Source organism: Solanum stenotomum, chromosome 2 (genome assembly GCF_019186545.1).
Source record: "Solanum stenotomum isolate F172 chromosome 2, ASM1918654v1, whole genome shotgun sequence".
Taxonomy (NCBI): Eukaryota; Viridiplantae; Streptophyta; class Magnoliopsida; order Solanales; family Solanaceae; genus Solanum; species Solanum stenotomum.
The window spans coordinates 25,313,165-25,327,723 of record NC_064283.1 but is presented as its reverse complement, the minus strand read 5'-3'; the positions used below and the strand labels follow the sequence as shown (position 1 = coordinate 25,327,723).

General features: G+C 35.2%; 1 protein-coding gene across 5 annotated transcripts; it reads right to left on the bottom strand.

Annotated features, from left to right (window-relative positions):
- Nucleotides 1-559: 559 nt before the first annotated feature.
- On the bottom strand, nt 560-10,570 carry LOC125855305 (uncharacterized). Of its 5 annotated transcripts, XM_049535020.1 has the most exons (13): nt 10,414-10,570; nt 10,023-10,122; nt 7,838-7,965; nt 7,613-7,763; nt 7,364-7,473; nt 6,168-6,251; nt 5,874-5,934; nt 5,683-5,774; nt 4,070-4,208; nt 2,782-3,805; nt 1,504-1,614; nt 1,332-1,403; nt 560-1,256 (listed from the first exon to the last, which is right to left on the bottom strand). In XM_049535020.1, coding segments are annotated over exons 1-13 (2,532 nt in total). In that variant the 5' UTR covers nt 10,416-10,570; the 3' UTR covers nt 560-798. The 5 variants fall into 5 exon arrangements, with proteins under 5 accessions (XP_049390977.1, XP_049390973.1, XP_049390974.1 ...); XM_049535016.1 differs by having other exon boundaries at nt 562-1,403; XM_049535017.1 differs by having other exon boundaries at nt 565-1,403; nt 4,076-4,208; nt 10,414-10,569.
- Nucleotides 10,571-14,559: the final 3,989 nt, after the last annotated feature.

Here is a 14,559-nt window from a genome sequence, read left to right as displayed (position 1 = left end):
TATTAACATCAAATTGAGAATACCCAAAAGCCAAATTAAAGGAAAATAAGAGAAAAAAATATAAGAAAAAATCAACCCTACCTACCAACGAAGAATGTCATGAACATCAAAGAACACCATTTTTTTAATAGTCTTTTTGATCAGAGAGATTTTCAAGTTATTTTTCTGCTATTATTAGTTTGAAATATTTTTAAAATCTCTTTGTTTACTTGATCAGTTCTTAATAGTTTTGAATGGAGTAGAGAAAATAGAAAAGGAAAATGGAAAATTTTAAGTGACATGTAATTCCATGTGTATTCGTTTGTACATTTATCGGATGCAAAAAAAGTTTAAAAGATTGAGTTTCAACGGATTTAATTGTCCAATTGAGAAAATCATGAGTAGAAGTGTCTAGGTGATAATCCGATCTCAGAAAACTTGTCTACTATTAAAGCCCCTTTAATTTGTTAGAATTTAGAAGGCAATTTTGTCCAAAAAAAATTCATTAAATGAATGAAAATTATTTTTCTAAAAAACTTTTCTTATGGAGACAAAATACCAAGACCATCTGCTATGAGAGCGATTTATGAACTTAACCTTAAAGTATGACCCAGAGTTTGAAGAACGGGAGGGAGTAAGGAGCCCTTGACACACAAGATATATAAGCACCATACCTCCACCACCACCCACCCATCCCCAAATAGAACCCAATAACAGCCAATAACAAGGCAGTACTAAGTAGTAACATATTTATAATTTCCCCACACTACATAGCAAATAAGTAACTAGGATAGTTTCATTTTTCAGAGAAAAGATAATTTACATCCCAAACACCCTGGCAAATACATCGCCTGACCCTGACCCCTGGAATGTTTGATTTCCATACCCATTATAGTATTTGTTGAAACCTAATCTCTCATTTCTCTGAAGTTCTGCCATACCATCCACCTCATTTCTACATTGGAAATTTCCCAACATGTCATGCTGATAGCCGTTGGAAATGGGGCCATTACCAAACTTCTGTGGGGGGAAATGTGTGTACAAAGATTGGTCAAAGTTTTGGCTTTGATCCACCAACCTTGGTGAAAAGCCATATAAGTTCTTCGCGCTAGTATGCTCATCTGCACCATTAAACCTCTGGTCCTGATATGCAGATGGAGTTTGTGAAGCAACAACATGAGAGAATTTCCCATCTCGATCAGCATGTTTTCGTTGCATCAGAAGCCAGAGTCTTGCCTCATCTTCCAAAGCTCTACTCTGTGACCCAATTTCCAGACCTGAGATACTGAAACCATTTGTTGTTTTGCCTTTACCAGAGCTTAATATGGCAGGGTCAATAAAATCAGTGTCACCTGCACTGCTAGAGCTTCTCATTGATGAGGGGTGGTGAATCAAACTTGATGAACTATTTACTAATTGACTTCCTGCATAGATAGAAGCAACAGAAGTAAACTACTATCAATTTTATTTAAAACAGAAGAAAGCTTGGCATTAAAATACACAATGCCAGGACAGGTGAGTTACCAGAGAGAGTACGGGGGAATCCACCAATTTCATCAGACAACGGAAAACCAGGAGGCAGCTCCCTAGAGGATATTGAGAAACCAGGTGGTGCCATACCTTTTGGTCTTGAGACTGTTAAGGCAGTTCAGCAAATTCAATTTGAAAAAATTAGTTGCGTGCAAAACTTATCAATGATGTAATGCTTCCTTGTTAAGATGCTCAGCAATACCATGGTACAACATGTTGCTAAGTTCCATCACAGAAGTCATGAAATGCACATGCACAATTAAGTAATATGTGATTCCTACTTGGAGTACAATTTGCTGTACTGACCCCTACCTTGAGATCTAATACCAAGCAGAACCAGAAAAACAATGTATTGTTTTTTACATTCCTTGTAGTGCTGTCAAGAGTTTTAACTTGTTGAATGAAAAAAAGTGACAATCAAACATTGGGTAAAATGCTTGTCAGAAACATACCAAAGCAAATTAAATTTTGAGTGCCAGATTAACACATATGCAGCAGTAAGGTTAGAAAAAACTAGTTTAACCCTGGTTTAGAAAAATGTAGCCATGCATGGCAATTGGGATAGGCCAACGCATTTGCTTCTACCAATCCCACCCCAACTGCCACTTCTCCCCTGTTCAATTTGTACTGACAAAAAATCTCAGGCCCCCCACCACACCTCTTGCATTCCCTACAAGACACCTAGGCCCCCCCGCCCCTTTGCCTCTTGCTAATTGTATTGAATACTTAAAACTCTGTTTCCTTGAGTTGAGCTTGGATCCTTTTGGCTCAATCTAGACATGGAAGGAAGAACAGAACTTTATGGTCTAGAGTAGTGTATAGTATGCTTGAAACAAGGGTAGATGGAGTTTTAGCAAGCAACAGTGGCAAATGAGGAAGCACTTGAGAAGGCACGGCCTGAGAATAGTTGTAATATCTGAGTCCTGGTTCAATTTTTACATCCAAATATTTCCTTCAGGGCCTTACAATTTTGTATACCCAAACTTGTTCTCCATCCCTCTCTACAACTGCAGGAAAAGAAGTTATTCAACCTGGACCAGCCCTTCAAGTCACTCCCCATCCCTGCTGGCAAGTCCACGCTATTGCAGCCCCATTCCCATCCCCGTAAAAATCTTGTCTAATTGGTACAGAAGAACATATCATAGATTAGTAAACAATGTAGGACATAGCCACTTGAAACCAAAAGGAAGACAGGTCCATGAATGAAAAACTGAGGCAGCAAAGATCAACTACTTTAGTCATCAAATAAAGGAAATTTATTTTAACACTTACTCTGATACTGAGAATCAAGCATATGCTGCTCTTTCTTTTCTCTGAAGTCATGAAGGACGGATGCCTGTTTAGATATCAGACTGATATTGCTAGAAGAAGAATTCAAATCTGCCCTTTGACTTGAAGATCCATCTTGCTTCATAAATGAGAATCCTTGACCACTGTGTAAGAATTTCCAGGAATCATGCTGCCCATTAGGTTCATTACACAAGCCAGTTAAACTGTGACGCAAGGTCAAGGAATCGTCACGTGAACCAAAGTTCATAGCTAAAATGTTCGAATTCATACTGTTCTTCGCAGGACTGAATGCGGAACTTTCATAATAATTATTCAAACAATTATTTCTAGTCCTTCGCAGGTGCTCTACTATTTCTTCATTGGAGAATGAGTTAGAACCTCTATAAATTGTATCAGATTTGACAGAACTTTGAAATTTCAAATCAGGTAATCCATCAATTATTGTCGAATTTACACATGAAAGTGGTGGAGAAGCTTCTTCCACTTCATTATGTAAAGATCTATGCTCCATGCCATTATTACTCAGACTACATGTCCTCCTATGCATTAGCGAATGACCACCAGAATCCCCTGTGCATTTAGCAGAATGAGAGGACATAAGGAATGCCCTTTGGCTAATACTATTTGAATCCTTCGATCGTTGACCGTCAATAGATATAGAGTCTTCCCTGAATGGTTCATCTGAAATTTCTATTGAATTTTGATCCCTTGGCAGATGATTGATAAGGTCGTTAGAAGATGGAACTTCAAAAAGCAATGTATCAGAATATGGCTCTTGAGCAAGATTATCTTTGTTAATTGTTACGGGAGATAGATTAGAATACAAATCCAAAGTTCTACTGTCCTCACTGCAATTTCTATCTTTCTCTGCACCAGAACTATTACACAGTCCAACATCTACAGAAGCTGACATTCTGTTGGGGTCACCAGCATCTTCATCCTTATCACTACAAGTTATGACACGAGCCATATAGCTATTGTGATTCACTATATCACTGGCTGCACCCTAAAATCGCACAAAAAAAAAATCTGGTGAGATTGTTTGCAGTTCAAGCAACCAGATATCAAGAAATTGTAGCTTCCATAATATCAGAACTTAATAGAGAAAAAATATGTGAGACCACACTGGGTATTGTTGTTCTTCTTGTTGCTGTTGTAATAGAGAAAAAATATAGCATACTTCACTGAAAACTAGAGCAACTGATTGCCTTAGATGCTTTGATAAAGGAATTTACAACCAACAAGCATAATTAAATTCCAAAATTTTCACACTTACTGCACTTTGAATGGTAGATCTCTCCGTAGAAGTAAAGCTAGTACAGGATAATTCATTAATTGGAGGTGGCAAGATATTTCCTGAGCGCTTCATTGCACTACTAGAGGCACCAACAATTTGTTGAACTCTGCTCCTGTATAACCGCCAAAGTGAAAAACCACCTGTTAGCTACACCCATGGGGAAATTAATCACCCAATTAAGATCGTATACAATCAATCCTTCATCTATGCAAGTAAAAGCCCAAAAAAACAATATGATTCAACTTCCAGAACCTCTGAGGGTCCAATTAAGAATGATGTAAAAACATTCAATCAGAGATTTATGCAAGATCAGATCTCCAATTACTACAGCATCCATTTAGCAAGAGACTTTGTAACTTTCTAAGACAAGACAGCAATATATTCTGAAAAATGAGATCAATACATACTGTGACCTCACTATTGTTCCAAAGTAGTTTGTAACTTTCTAAGACGAGACAGCAATATATTCTGAAAAATGAGATCAATACATACTGTGACCTCACTATTGTTCCAAAGTAGTAAAATTCTTCCATGGATGAACCCAAAAATGCAATGGGGAGTCAGTTTTAGAGCCCTGGTGGATGAATTGAGGCAAATCCAAGGTAAAGTGCCATGGTGTATGTTATTTGTGGATGACATTTCTGTTCGACGAGTCTCGTGGCGGAGTTAATGCTAAGCTAGAGGTTTGGAGACGGACCCTGGAATCTAAGGGGTTCTAAGGGGTTCAGGTTGAGCAGGACCAAGATAGATACTTGGAGTGCAAGTTCAGTGACGTAACGCATGATGCTGACGTGGAAGTGAGGCTTGATACACAAGCCATCTAAAAGAGAGGAATTTTCGAGTATATTGGGTCGGAAATGGGACGATCGATGAGGATGTCACTCACTATAATGATGCAGGGGGATGAAATGGATGCTCGCATCTCAGGGATGGGCCATTTGGTCAGACTTTGTATTGCTTTTTGTGAAAAGAAAAAAAATCAAAACCTGTTTGTTTATACAATTTGTCATTTTTTTAACTCCAAACTTGAAGAAAAAAAGTTTTCAATGAACCAGTTTTTCAAGTACAAAAAAAAACGACAAAGCTTATAACATTTTTTCAAGTGAAACACATGTCCAAACACAACTTCAACTTTCAAATACCCTTTTTCAACTAACTTCAAATACTATTTTTTTCAAATATCGCTCAATTTATGTCCAAATGCCTACTTTGAATAATCTTTCACATGTAGTTGTACAATATAATATCTATTTGGATAAACCAGAAGTATCTATCTTGTCGAAATCAGCAGCTAGAAAACATAATAATGTAAATTTTGCAGGATGGATTTGGACAGATCAATTTCACTCAGACAATCTGAGATGCAATGTTTCTTTTATGTGTTGTGTTGTTCACCCCACATGAAGAACATACTTGCAAAAAGAATGTAGGAATTTAAAGTTTATCACAGGGATCCAGTAATATACCGCTCTCAGTCAACTTTAATTTGAGGATCACAGAAGCACTTCAATCAGAAGCAGAAATGCAACCAAGAAAGCATGTCTAAATTTGGAGGGCAGCAAAATAAATGTTTGCATGACCAATACCTTGTATGAATTGCAGCTACCTCATCTTTACCAAAACTATCTTCATCGGCACCAAGGCTATGCAAATATAGACAGGAAAGATTATTGCAAGGCTGGAAAAAAGAAGCACCGTGTCAACATTTCTATTGCGTTGGTCGCTTTCACATTCTTCGGCAAAGGGCATAACAGAAAGTAATGAGGTTAAGAAGCACCATGTACTGTACCGTGTTTCTCAACCAAGCATGACAATATTTTGCAGTCCCAAACGATGCTCTGCAAGGGCCATTTCACATTGTCAATAAATTAAAATCAATCAATCAACTAGCCTTAACCCGAAACCTGCTAGAGTGATATGAATCCTTTGTATCAACTTCGCTCTATTTGAGCTATTTCCAATAATAAATAATTACCTTTGATAAGACAAATTAGAGGTTCTCTAAATTGCAATTCTCGCTTTGTCACTAAAAAATAAATTTGACGAAAATTTATGACGGGTAAGTCCTTACCTCAAATACATTCCTTCCAGGACAAAACCATGTACAGATTGAATACACTGTATGGCCTCTTCCTCTTTAGAATATGTAATATATCTGCAAGGAAGAAAAGAACAGAAGAAAAAAAAACAATTATAGAGGCAAATAACAATTATCAGAAAGGGAAAAAAAACAACCAAACAATAACTTTAACACAGGTTGCGGCATCACGCACACCCTAGAAATAGACAAGTCCAGACAACATGGATTTTATCAGGTTATCATCATCTAATAGAACCTACAGCTCAACCCTTTTGACTTCCATAAATACTGGACAAACTACAAGCATACATCTAATCAAACCTTCCATTGTCCACAAAATGCAGTTTTCACTGCAATATATTTTATTGACAACTCTTACGATCAATTTTTTTGATAAGTATTGACAGCTCTTACAATCTATCATGTAAAACATTTTAGACTCCCTACTAGAACAAAATTCAAACTGCATGATTCTGCAAAATCACTTTTTTCATCTAAGGTAATAGAGCAAAGCCACTCATTTAGATGCCTTCATAGGTAAAAACTAGAGATTTGCACAATACAGCCTAAATAGTCAGTGTTTCCAGTGGAAATCAACCAGAACATCACTGTTGTAATGTGTCATCACCACTGAAATTATAATAAAATGGTTTTCAATTTCAGAAACAGGTTTTCCATAAAAGGAGTTTATATGCCAAATAGTCAATATATTCAACTTATATCATAGCTGTTTTGAAATTTCCATATTGCAATCTACCATTTAAGCCAGAGATAAAATGCAAAGAAGTTGGGTCATAAAATTCAAGTCCCTGCAATTGCAAGGTTTCACACTCTAGAACTGTGTTGGAACTTGGACTCAAGATTTTAAAAGAATAATGTAATCACATCAAACTAACACAAGAAACAAAAATTCTCAAAAGGACCTAGAGACTCGAGCCAGTTAACTGTCAAGTAAGGTTAACCTTTAAAATCCTAATTGCAGCAATAAGATTTGCACCAGGAAAGAAACAAAGCAAAATGAAAAATGAAAAATGAAAAATATTAAGACAGATGACAGCAAGCAAATGAAATTTCATCACTTGAGACAACTGGGGAAGTTGCATCATCCAAAAGGAATAAACAAACACAAGAAAACCCATCAGTTATAACAACACAAAACCAAGATGATAGACGTATGTCAAACTTACACACTAAAAGTATCATTGGTAAATAGCTGGATTGAACCACCGGCAGTCCTAGATAGAGAAACTTTAGAAATTTTCCCATATTGCCCAAAATACTCATTCCGTTGTAACAGCTGCCCAAGAAATATAAGACTTTTTCTTAATACAAGAAAATTTAAGATATAAAAACCTTCTTCAAGCTAATGGTAAAGAAGAATTCAATTAAGTGACATTTAAAAGTAGCAAATGGATAACAAGATAAAAGCTCCATACATCTTCATCCGCAATTCCAAGAGGCAGCCCAGTCACATATGCCATTTTACGTTGAATGACCCGAACATTTGTAAGATCCTTCCTGACTTCATTAGCTTTTGTCTTTGCCTTTGGTGGTTTACTTTTCCGGTTCACATTTGTGTTCCCTGCCCTGTTTTAACTAATTGTCAATTACATTCTGTCTCCAACACCTTGAGAAGTAAAAAAGTCAATCAAAGAAATTACCTTTCAAAATTTGCTTGCATTGCCACAACTTTATCCTTTTCATATTTAGTTCGACATGCAGGACATCGTCCCTCTGACACATCTTTCTCTGCTATGTCCATTATGTGATGCCAACACCAAACACACACCTATAGTGAACAAAAGTTAGAACCCCACAAAAGCATAATTAATTGACAATCTTGATACATCTTAAATTTGATGTTCCTTTACTGAAAGCAGTGAAACAATAACAGTATCAAGAAAGAAGTTGAAGAGGTTGTCTCATTAAGTTCCTAAATTTCTCTGAATAACGAAGATGACATCTCCAGAACTATTTGGAAAAATGGCAATCAACTAGGAGGCCTGAAGAACACACAAACTAAGTACATCCTATTCACAAATGAACTATGCTAGTTAGCATATAATCAAATGTAATTTCACTTACATAGCTAAAACTTTTGGACTGGATCAAATTGAAGTATGAAAGCATCATCTGCACTCCCCAACACAGAATAACCTCATTCCCATCATAATTATACGCTCAAATGTCTCCTTCAAATATAAGTCTTTACTCGATAAACATTTGAGAGGACTCTATGCACAAAAAGATACCCACCACACTAGTGCCGACTAAGATAGATCTCACATAATTCAACTTCCAATCCACTACTCAGTTATAGAGTAAACCTACCATTGATTTACCTGCTAATAGAGATCTTCCAAAACTGGCAATTTTGTGAGTTCAGGATTATAGTTTATGACAATAAGGAGAACTCACAGAGTAAGTAGGACCATCCTTTTGTGGACCAGGATAACATGAGTACATGGAGAAGGACATTTTACAAACTGGCACAAAAGCCACTCTGATAAATGTCCATTGACCCATCCATATCAATTCGTAAGTAGCCCATTATGAAAGTATTTAAAGCAATAGTTCGAATTTGTTAAAGACATTGTTTTGTCGCTTAAAGAGAGGAAGCAATACAAAGCTAGGGGTGAAGCCGTGCGCTTCAAACATCAGGCGCACACTTATCCAAATGAGAAGCAGCCGGTTCTTTGAATATCAATGAGTTCGACTAATGTTAGCATACTATAAATTAGATGCTGAATTAGTTACGTTAATTGTAATTTAATTATTGTAGTATTAGCAGAATGAAATTCATATGTATTTGGTACTTTTAAGTTCTAAATTTCCGTGCACTTCACTTCAAAAAAAGCACGCTTTATGTCTCATTTTCATTTTAAGCCCATGGACCCTTTTTATTTTTTGGCGTTTTTGCTTTTAAAACACTAGTCTGAGTATTCACCCATTCAGATAAGTTGTATTAGAAGCACAAGAACTAATCGGAAAGCTATTTTGCTCGGACTCATCCAAGATGTTGTTGTGTGGATGGGAAGTACATGGCTTTGTTTTTAACAGGAAAGTACATGGCCGTTGTCGGATGACATTTATAATGCATAAACTTTGAAAGAAAGGACGACTGTTGGGGTGCAGTATGTGCTAGAAAAAGATGAAATCTACTTTCCTTGACATTTATCTGTATCCCCATCCCATCTATTAGTTAATCATTTAATCAAAACAAGCTCATAAAGCATTTATTTTAATCCTCTACAATCTAAAAAAAGCAACTACAACTAAAAAGTTACGGTGACAAGAACCAACCATGATAAATAATTGTTTAAGATACCATTCTATTCATTGATCATCGAAAAAAAAAAGGATACAGTTCTACTACATGCAACAAACATCAAATTTCCAAAGCAGTCAAAACATGTCCACAAAATTTTCATAAACCAAAACATTGCAGACTGTCATAATACATAAAGAGTTTGAATTAAAGAAAGAAAAAATAAGACCAGAACTAAAATTAAAAAATTGGTGATTTCTTCTCGTTTGTTCAAGCTTTGTGGACAGAATTAACATATAACTGTGCTGGTGGAAGGTAGAAGATACCCCATACAATAAGTCCAAGGCCCGGACACCGGACACTAGACACCAGGGTTATAACTTGAATAGGCCCAAAATTAAAATTCAGCTGATCTCTAGGTTAATTTGAAGTTGTGTTCAATCCACTATCTACCAAAACTTGGAAACATATATACTAAAATAAAAAGACCCCAGCACAACTCTTTATTCTTTCATTTTCAATTAGACTGAAAATGGCAGGAACTTATAAAAGGAATATATCAGAAAAAGAAATAAAACCTGATAACCGCATTTGCAAGGCTTAAATTGCTGATCGGTCCAGTCCATTTCTTCAGCACAAAGAGGACACCTTTTCTCTTCTTCATTGCTCATCATTGTCCTGTCATTCAATAAATTTCAGTCATTGCTACACATAAACAAAAAACTCAACAACACACATCTAAAATTTTCCAAATAAAGGTACAAAAAAACATAAACAAACCAAATGCCAACTCTTATAAACCCTAACCAGCAAATAACATACAACGATTAAAAATATCGGCTTAATTCCCAATACAAAACTGATATCCAAATTCATAGAATTTCCAAATTCCGAACATGCAGATGAAGAAAAATACAACATTTTCCATGAGCACAAAGAAAAGATAACAAAAACGATGCATCAACATACATTTTTGGCGTCGAATGCAAAGCAAATGCAGGTAGTTTGAAGAAAATGAAATGAAAAAATTTGAATGGAGATTAGGGTTTTTAGATAAAATGTTTTTGGGCTAGTGAGAGATATTTTTAGAACCAAAAAATGGAACTTACAATTTACAAATGATTATTTATTTTTTTATGTGAAATGAAAAAAGGGACGCGAAAAACCAACAGAGGATTGAAAGCCACAGGTTTTATGGATGGATTTTGATGTTCCTTTTTCTATATTTTTCATTTTCTATTTTTTCAAGAAATCTAAAAATAATATTAAGGAAGAAAAAGGAATTTTCTCTCATTAACTAATCTAGCAAACCGACACACACTAATAAATAAAGTCAAACTACTTTTCTTTTTTATTGAAAATTGAAATGGACATTTTATTATGGAATTTCAAATGATGATTTGGAATTTTGAAAAGAAAAAAAAACTCACATTTATATCTATTAATTATTTGTTTTATATCTAAATAAAATTTATAATTCATATCATTATTTTTTAAATTATTTATTTCTCATATTCACCAACATAAAATTTATTATTACTTCAAAATTCAAATCAATTCCTACTTTACCATTTATCAATTCAAATTTATTTACCAACCAATGTTCAATTTTGATTTTTTTATTGAATTAAGTTTGATCAATAAATGTTGTATTTTTTAAAACACAATAGTTTTGTGAAAGTGTATTATGCGAATTTACATATTTTTGTTTATTTGGTTAGATTGTATAAAGAATTGGGACAATTTTAATAGTTTTATAACTTATAGGGTTTTAATGTTTATGAGAAAATATACAACATAAAAAATCGTAATTGCATGTCCAAACAAAACTTCAACTTCATTTCATGATTTCATATCTTATGGTCAAACGGGTTAAAATAACCTCTCACGAATAAGGATGTTTTACTGGGTTCGATGGACTTGAGCTTTTTTCAAAGTAGTGATAAGTTGCGTACACGTTATTCTATCCATACCCCCACTTAGTAGGATTTCACTAGATATGTTATGTTTTAGTAGGATGTGTTCAGTATGTGTTTTAGAAAAATAAATAGATTTCCCACTTATTTTCTATTTCGGTATTTAATCAAAAAATATCATCCTAAATGTATATGTATTTAATTTATGAGATATGGGAATGGGGTAGCTGCATCGGTTAGGAGCTACGGAAGTGGGATGAAGATGAGACATATTGAAGGATAGGAGTTGGTTACAATCAATGTGGAACGCCGTTTATGGAACTTGTTTCCCTACTAATGTTTTCTTTTAGAAAAGAACTTTCTAAAATTACCAATCGAATAGAGGGAAATTGAAGATATGTTTTCTTACATATCAACAACGCCCTAAAATAAATTTGTCTAATAAAAATATATAAATGTATAAAGGATTATAAAATTAATTGACATTTCATTTGTGAACATGACTTAAGTATTCTTTCATTATTTCAATTAAATATTTACTTTCTTTTGCTAGATAAATTTTCCCACGTTAAATTTCTTTCTAAATGGTGTACTAACATCAATAACTCATTACCATCAGAAAATAACAAATAATTAATAAAAAAGAATTTGACAATGTCTTCATGACGTAGAGATAAAGTTTATTTTTACTATATCATTTAATATGTTGAGCTTGAGAGAATAAGTAAGCACTTGTAAAGTCTTAAATGATTCAGTTCCTTTATTTCTTTACATTTAGTTTGAGTATATCTTTATCTATTACAATCCTTTCTTTCATTTATTTTGCTCCAGTGATGAGTTCACAATTTGGACTCATTTAGGACTATATTTTGATTGAATTAGTGTCCTCAAATGCATATTTTGTCTCAATATTTGATGTAAATCCTTAAGCTTCAGGTATTTGACTTGAGAGACAAAGCATGGACACTATCGAGCAAAAAGAAACAAAGCGGCTGAAAGAAGGAAGAAAAGACGGCCTGAAGATCGCCTAATCCATTAGGTGAGTCGCCGAAAGGCCTCNGCAAAAAGGAACAAAGCGGCTGAAAGAAGGAAGAAAAGACGGCCTGAAGATCGTCTAATCCATTAGGTGAGTCGCCGAAAGGCCTCAAATCTCCCCTAATGTTCTAGTGTGCTGAGCCCTAAAGGAAAAGATCAAGTATGCGAGGAAAAGGAGCAGTCGGCACATCGCCGAGTAGTTCCGTGAAACAGTTCCAAGTCACCCAATGAATCAAAACGGGAAGATGCTGAAGGTAAAAGCTGAAAGGCGATGAACCAGACCAAAGGGTGGAACATCGAGTGTATCGGCGATCCCGACTAACTGCGTCAAGTGGTCCTTCGCAGCACAAATTTTCAAAAACTATAAATACTCATTTAATTTTGTAGCTTAGTATCAAGTTGTAGAGAATTATTACTGAGACTTAGAATATTTTAAGTTTTTAGTTCTTAGAGTTTTTTTTGGAGACATTGTTCTTGAACTTGAAGGTTTTCAACTCCAAGAAATTGGAAGTGGGTATCTAAGAATCTTCATCCTAGACGTGTTTAAAGACATTTTCTATCATACCACTTGATGGAAACACTTGTTGGTATTGATTTCTATCTCTTTTTCATGTCTAGTTAAAACCCCAATTCTTGGGGTGTAATTTTGTGAATATAGGCTAAATTTTCTATTGGGTATTGCTTATTGTTACTATATTTGTTGTTTAAATGTGATTTCGTTTAGTAGTTGTGTTTGAACTTAATGGGATTGTAGTTGCAAATACGATTTCATCTTAGTGTTTTTGGCTTGCTCGAGAGAGAGGCTTTAAAACTAATACTACTAAATTGATAGCCGGTGGTTATTGGGTCGTCGTCGGTTCGAGAAGTGAATCTTAGACCTTTTCCCACACATTCAACTCGAGAGAGTGAATGGGCTAAGGCGGAGGCTGTGCTTAAATGTTGCAACTCGGTGTTCGAGAGAAACCGAGTTGATTCGGGGTAAGTTGCTCGAGGGAGAATTTACCCCCACTAAAGTCTAGCCTAGTTACAAATATTCAGCGATTTACTATCAATGGCGTTTGCCTAATAGTATATTTTAACCCATATTCCTATCACATCCCAAGAATCCCGTCTCCCTATCTCATATCTTTATATTTTTTTTACTGTTTTTGTTCATTAGTTGAATACAAACCCCCCCATTTGATAATTGACATTCATGTCATTTCTTGAACTTATTATGTTTTTACTCGTTAATGTCTATAGTTATGATTGATTAGAACATAGTTTTACTTTTTTATTAATTCTTGCAACCACTCACTTGGGACTCGACCCCAACACATTCGATTGGGTTATATTACTGCACACAATCATTGACACCTAAATTGGAAGTCGTGTCTTTGATTATGTCATTAAACTATCAAAAATAGTGCCACTGCTAGGGAGTGGTGTTAGTTGAGAATTTTTAGTTTAGTAAAATTTTTGTTCTTATTAGTTGTAGTTCTACTTACTTAATTTTTTGTTTTGTTTTGCTTGATTGTGTATCGTGAACAGGAAAAATGAGTGTAAAGGGTGAAAACGTTAACCAAATAGATCACCCTATGTTGAGGTTATTGAACTTTAGGGATAACCTCCTAACATTCCAGCAATTGGAAAGTGAGACTATCCATGATATGTGGCAGAAATTTAAGGCATTGCTACAGCAGTGCCCGAATCATGGAATGACAGACAAATTGCTGCTAGAATGTTTTTATAGAGGCTTTGGTCCCGAAAATAGAAGCGTTGTTGATCAACTTTTTGCAAGTTGTTTGATACGACAACCATATAGATTAGTAGCCCAACGCCTTGATGGAATGACTAAGGCCAACAAAGAAGCGGAAAAGGACCAAAAATGGGTTGCATTGTTGATTGAACTGGATGATCTGTCCAACAAGGTAATGAAGTTGGAAGCAAGATTTAAAAAGAAGAGCAAGTACCTTCCCTCTCGCAAGTGTAAAAAGATGAAGCAGCATGAGGGTGGACAAAATGGAGAGGTCATCTCACTTATTCTACACAAAATCGAGGAACAAGATAGAGTGTTAAATGAGATAAAAGAGAATGTTGAAATGCTGAATCAGATGACGACCTCCCATTTCATGATCATTCAGCTACAAGACACCCAAATATGCCAAGTGTTGTCATCTCTCTA

Bases quoted from the DNA above. Each gene is read 5' to 3' on its own strand.
- LOC125855305 (XM_049535016.1), bottom strand. The intron at 7,966-10,022 runs GTTTTATTTCTT...TGTTCACTATAG, and splicing joins CTTGCAAATGCGGTTATCAG to GTGTGTGTTTGGTGTTGGCA. The intron at 7,764-7,837 runs GTAATTTCTTTG...TAGTTAAAACAG, and splicing joins ATGCAAGCAAATTTTGAAAG to GGCAGGGAACACAAATGTGA.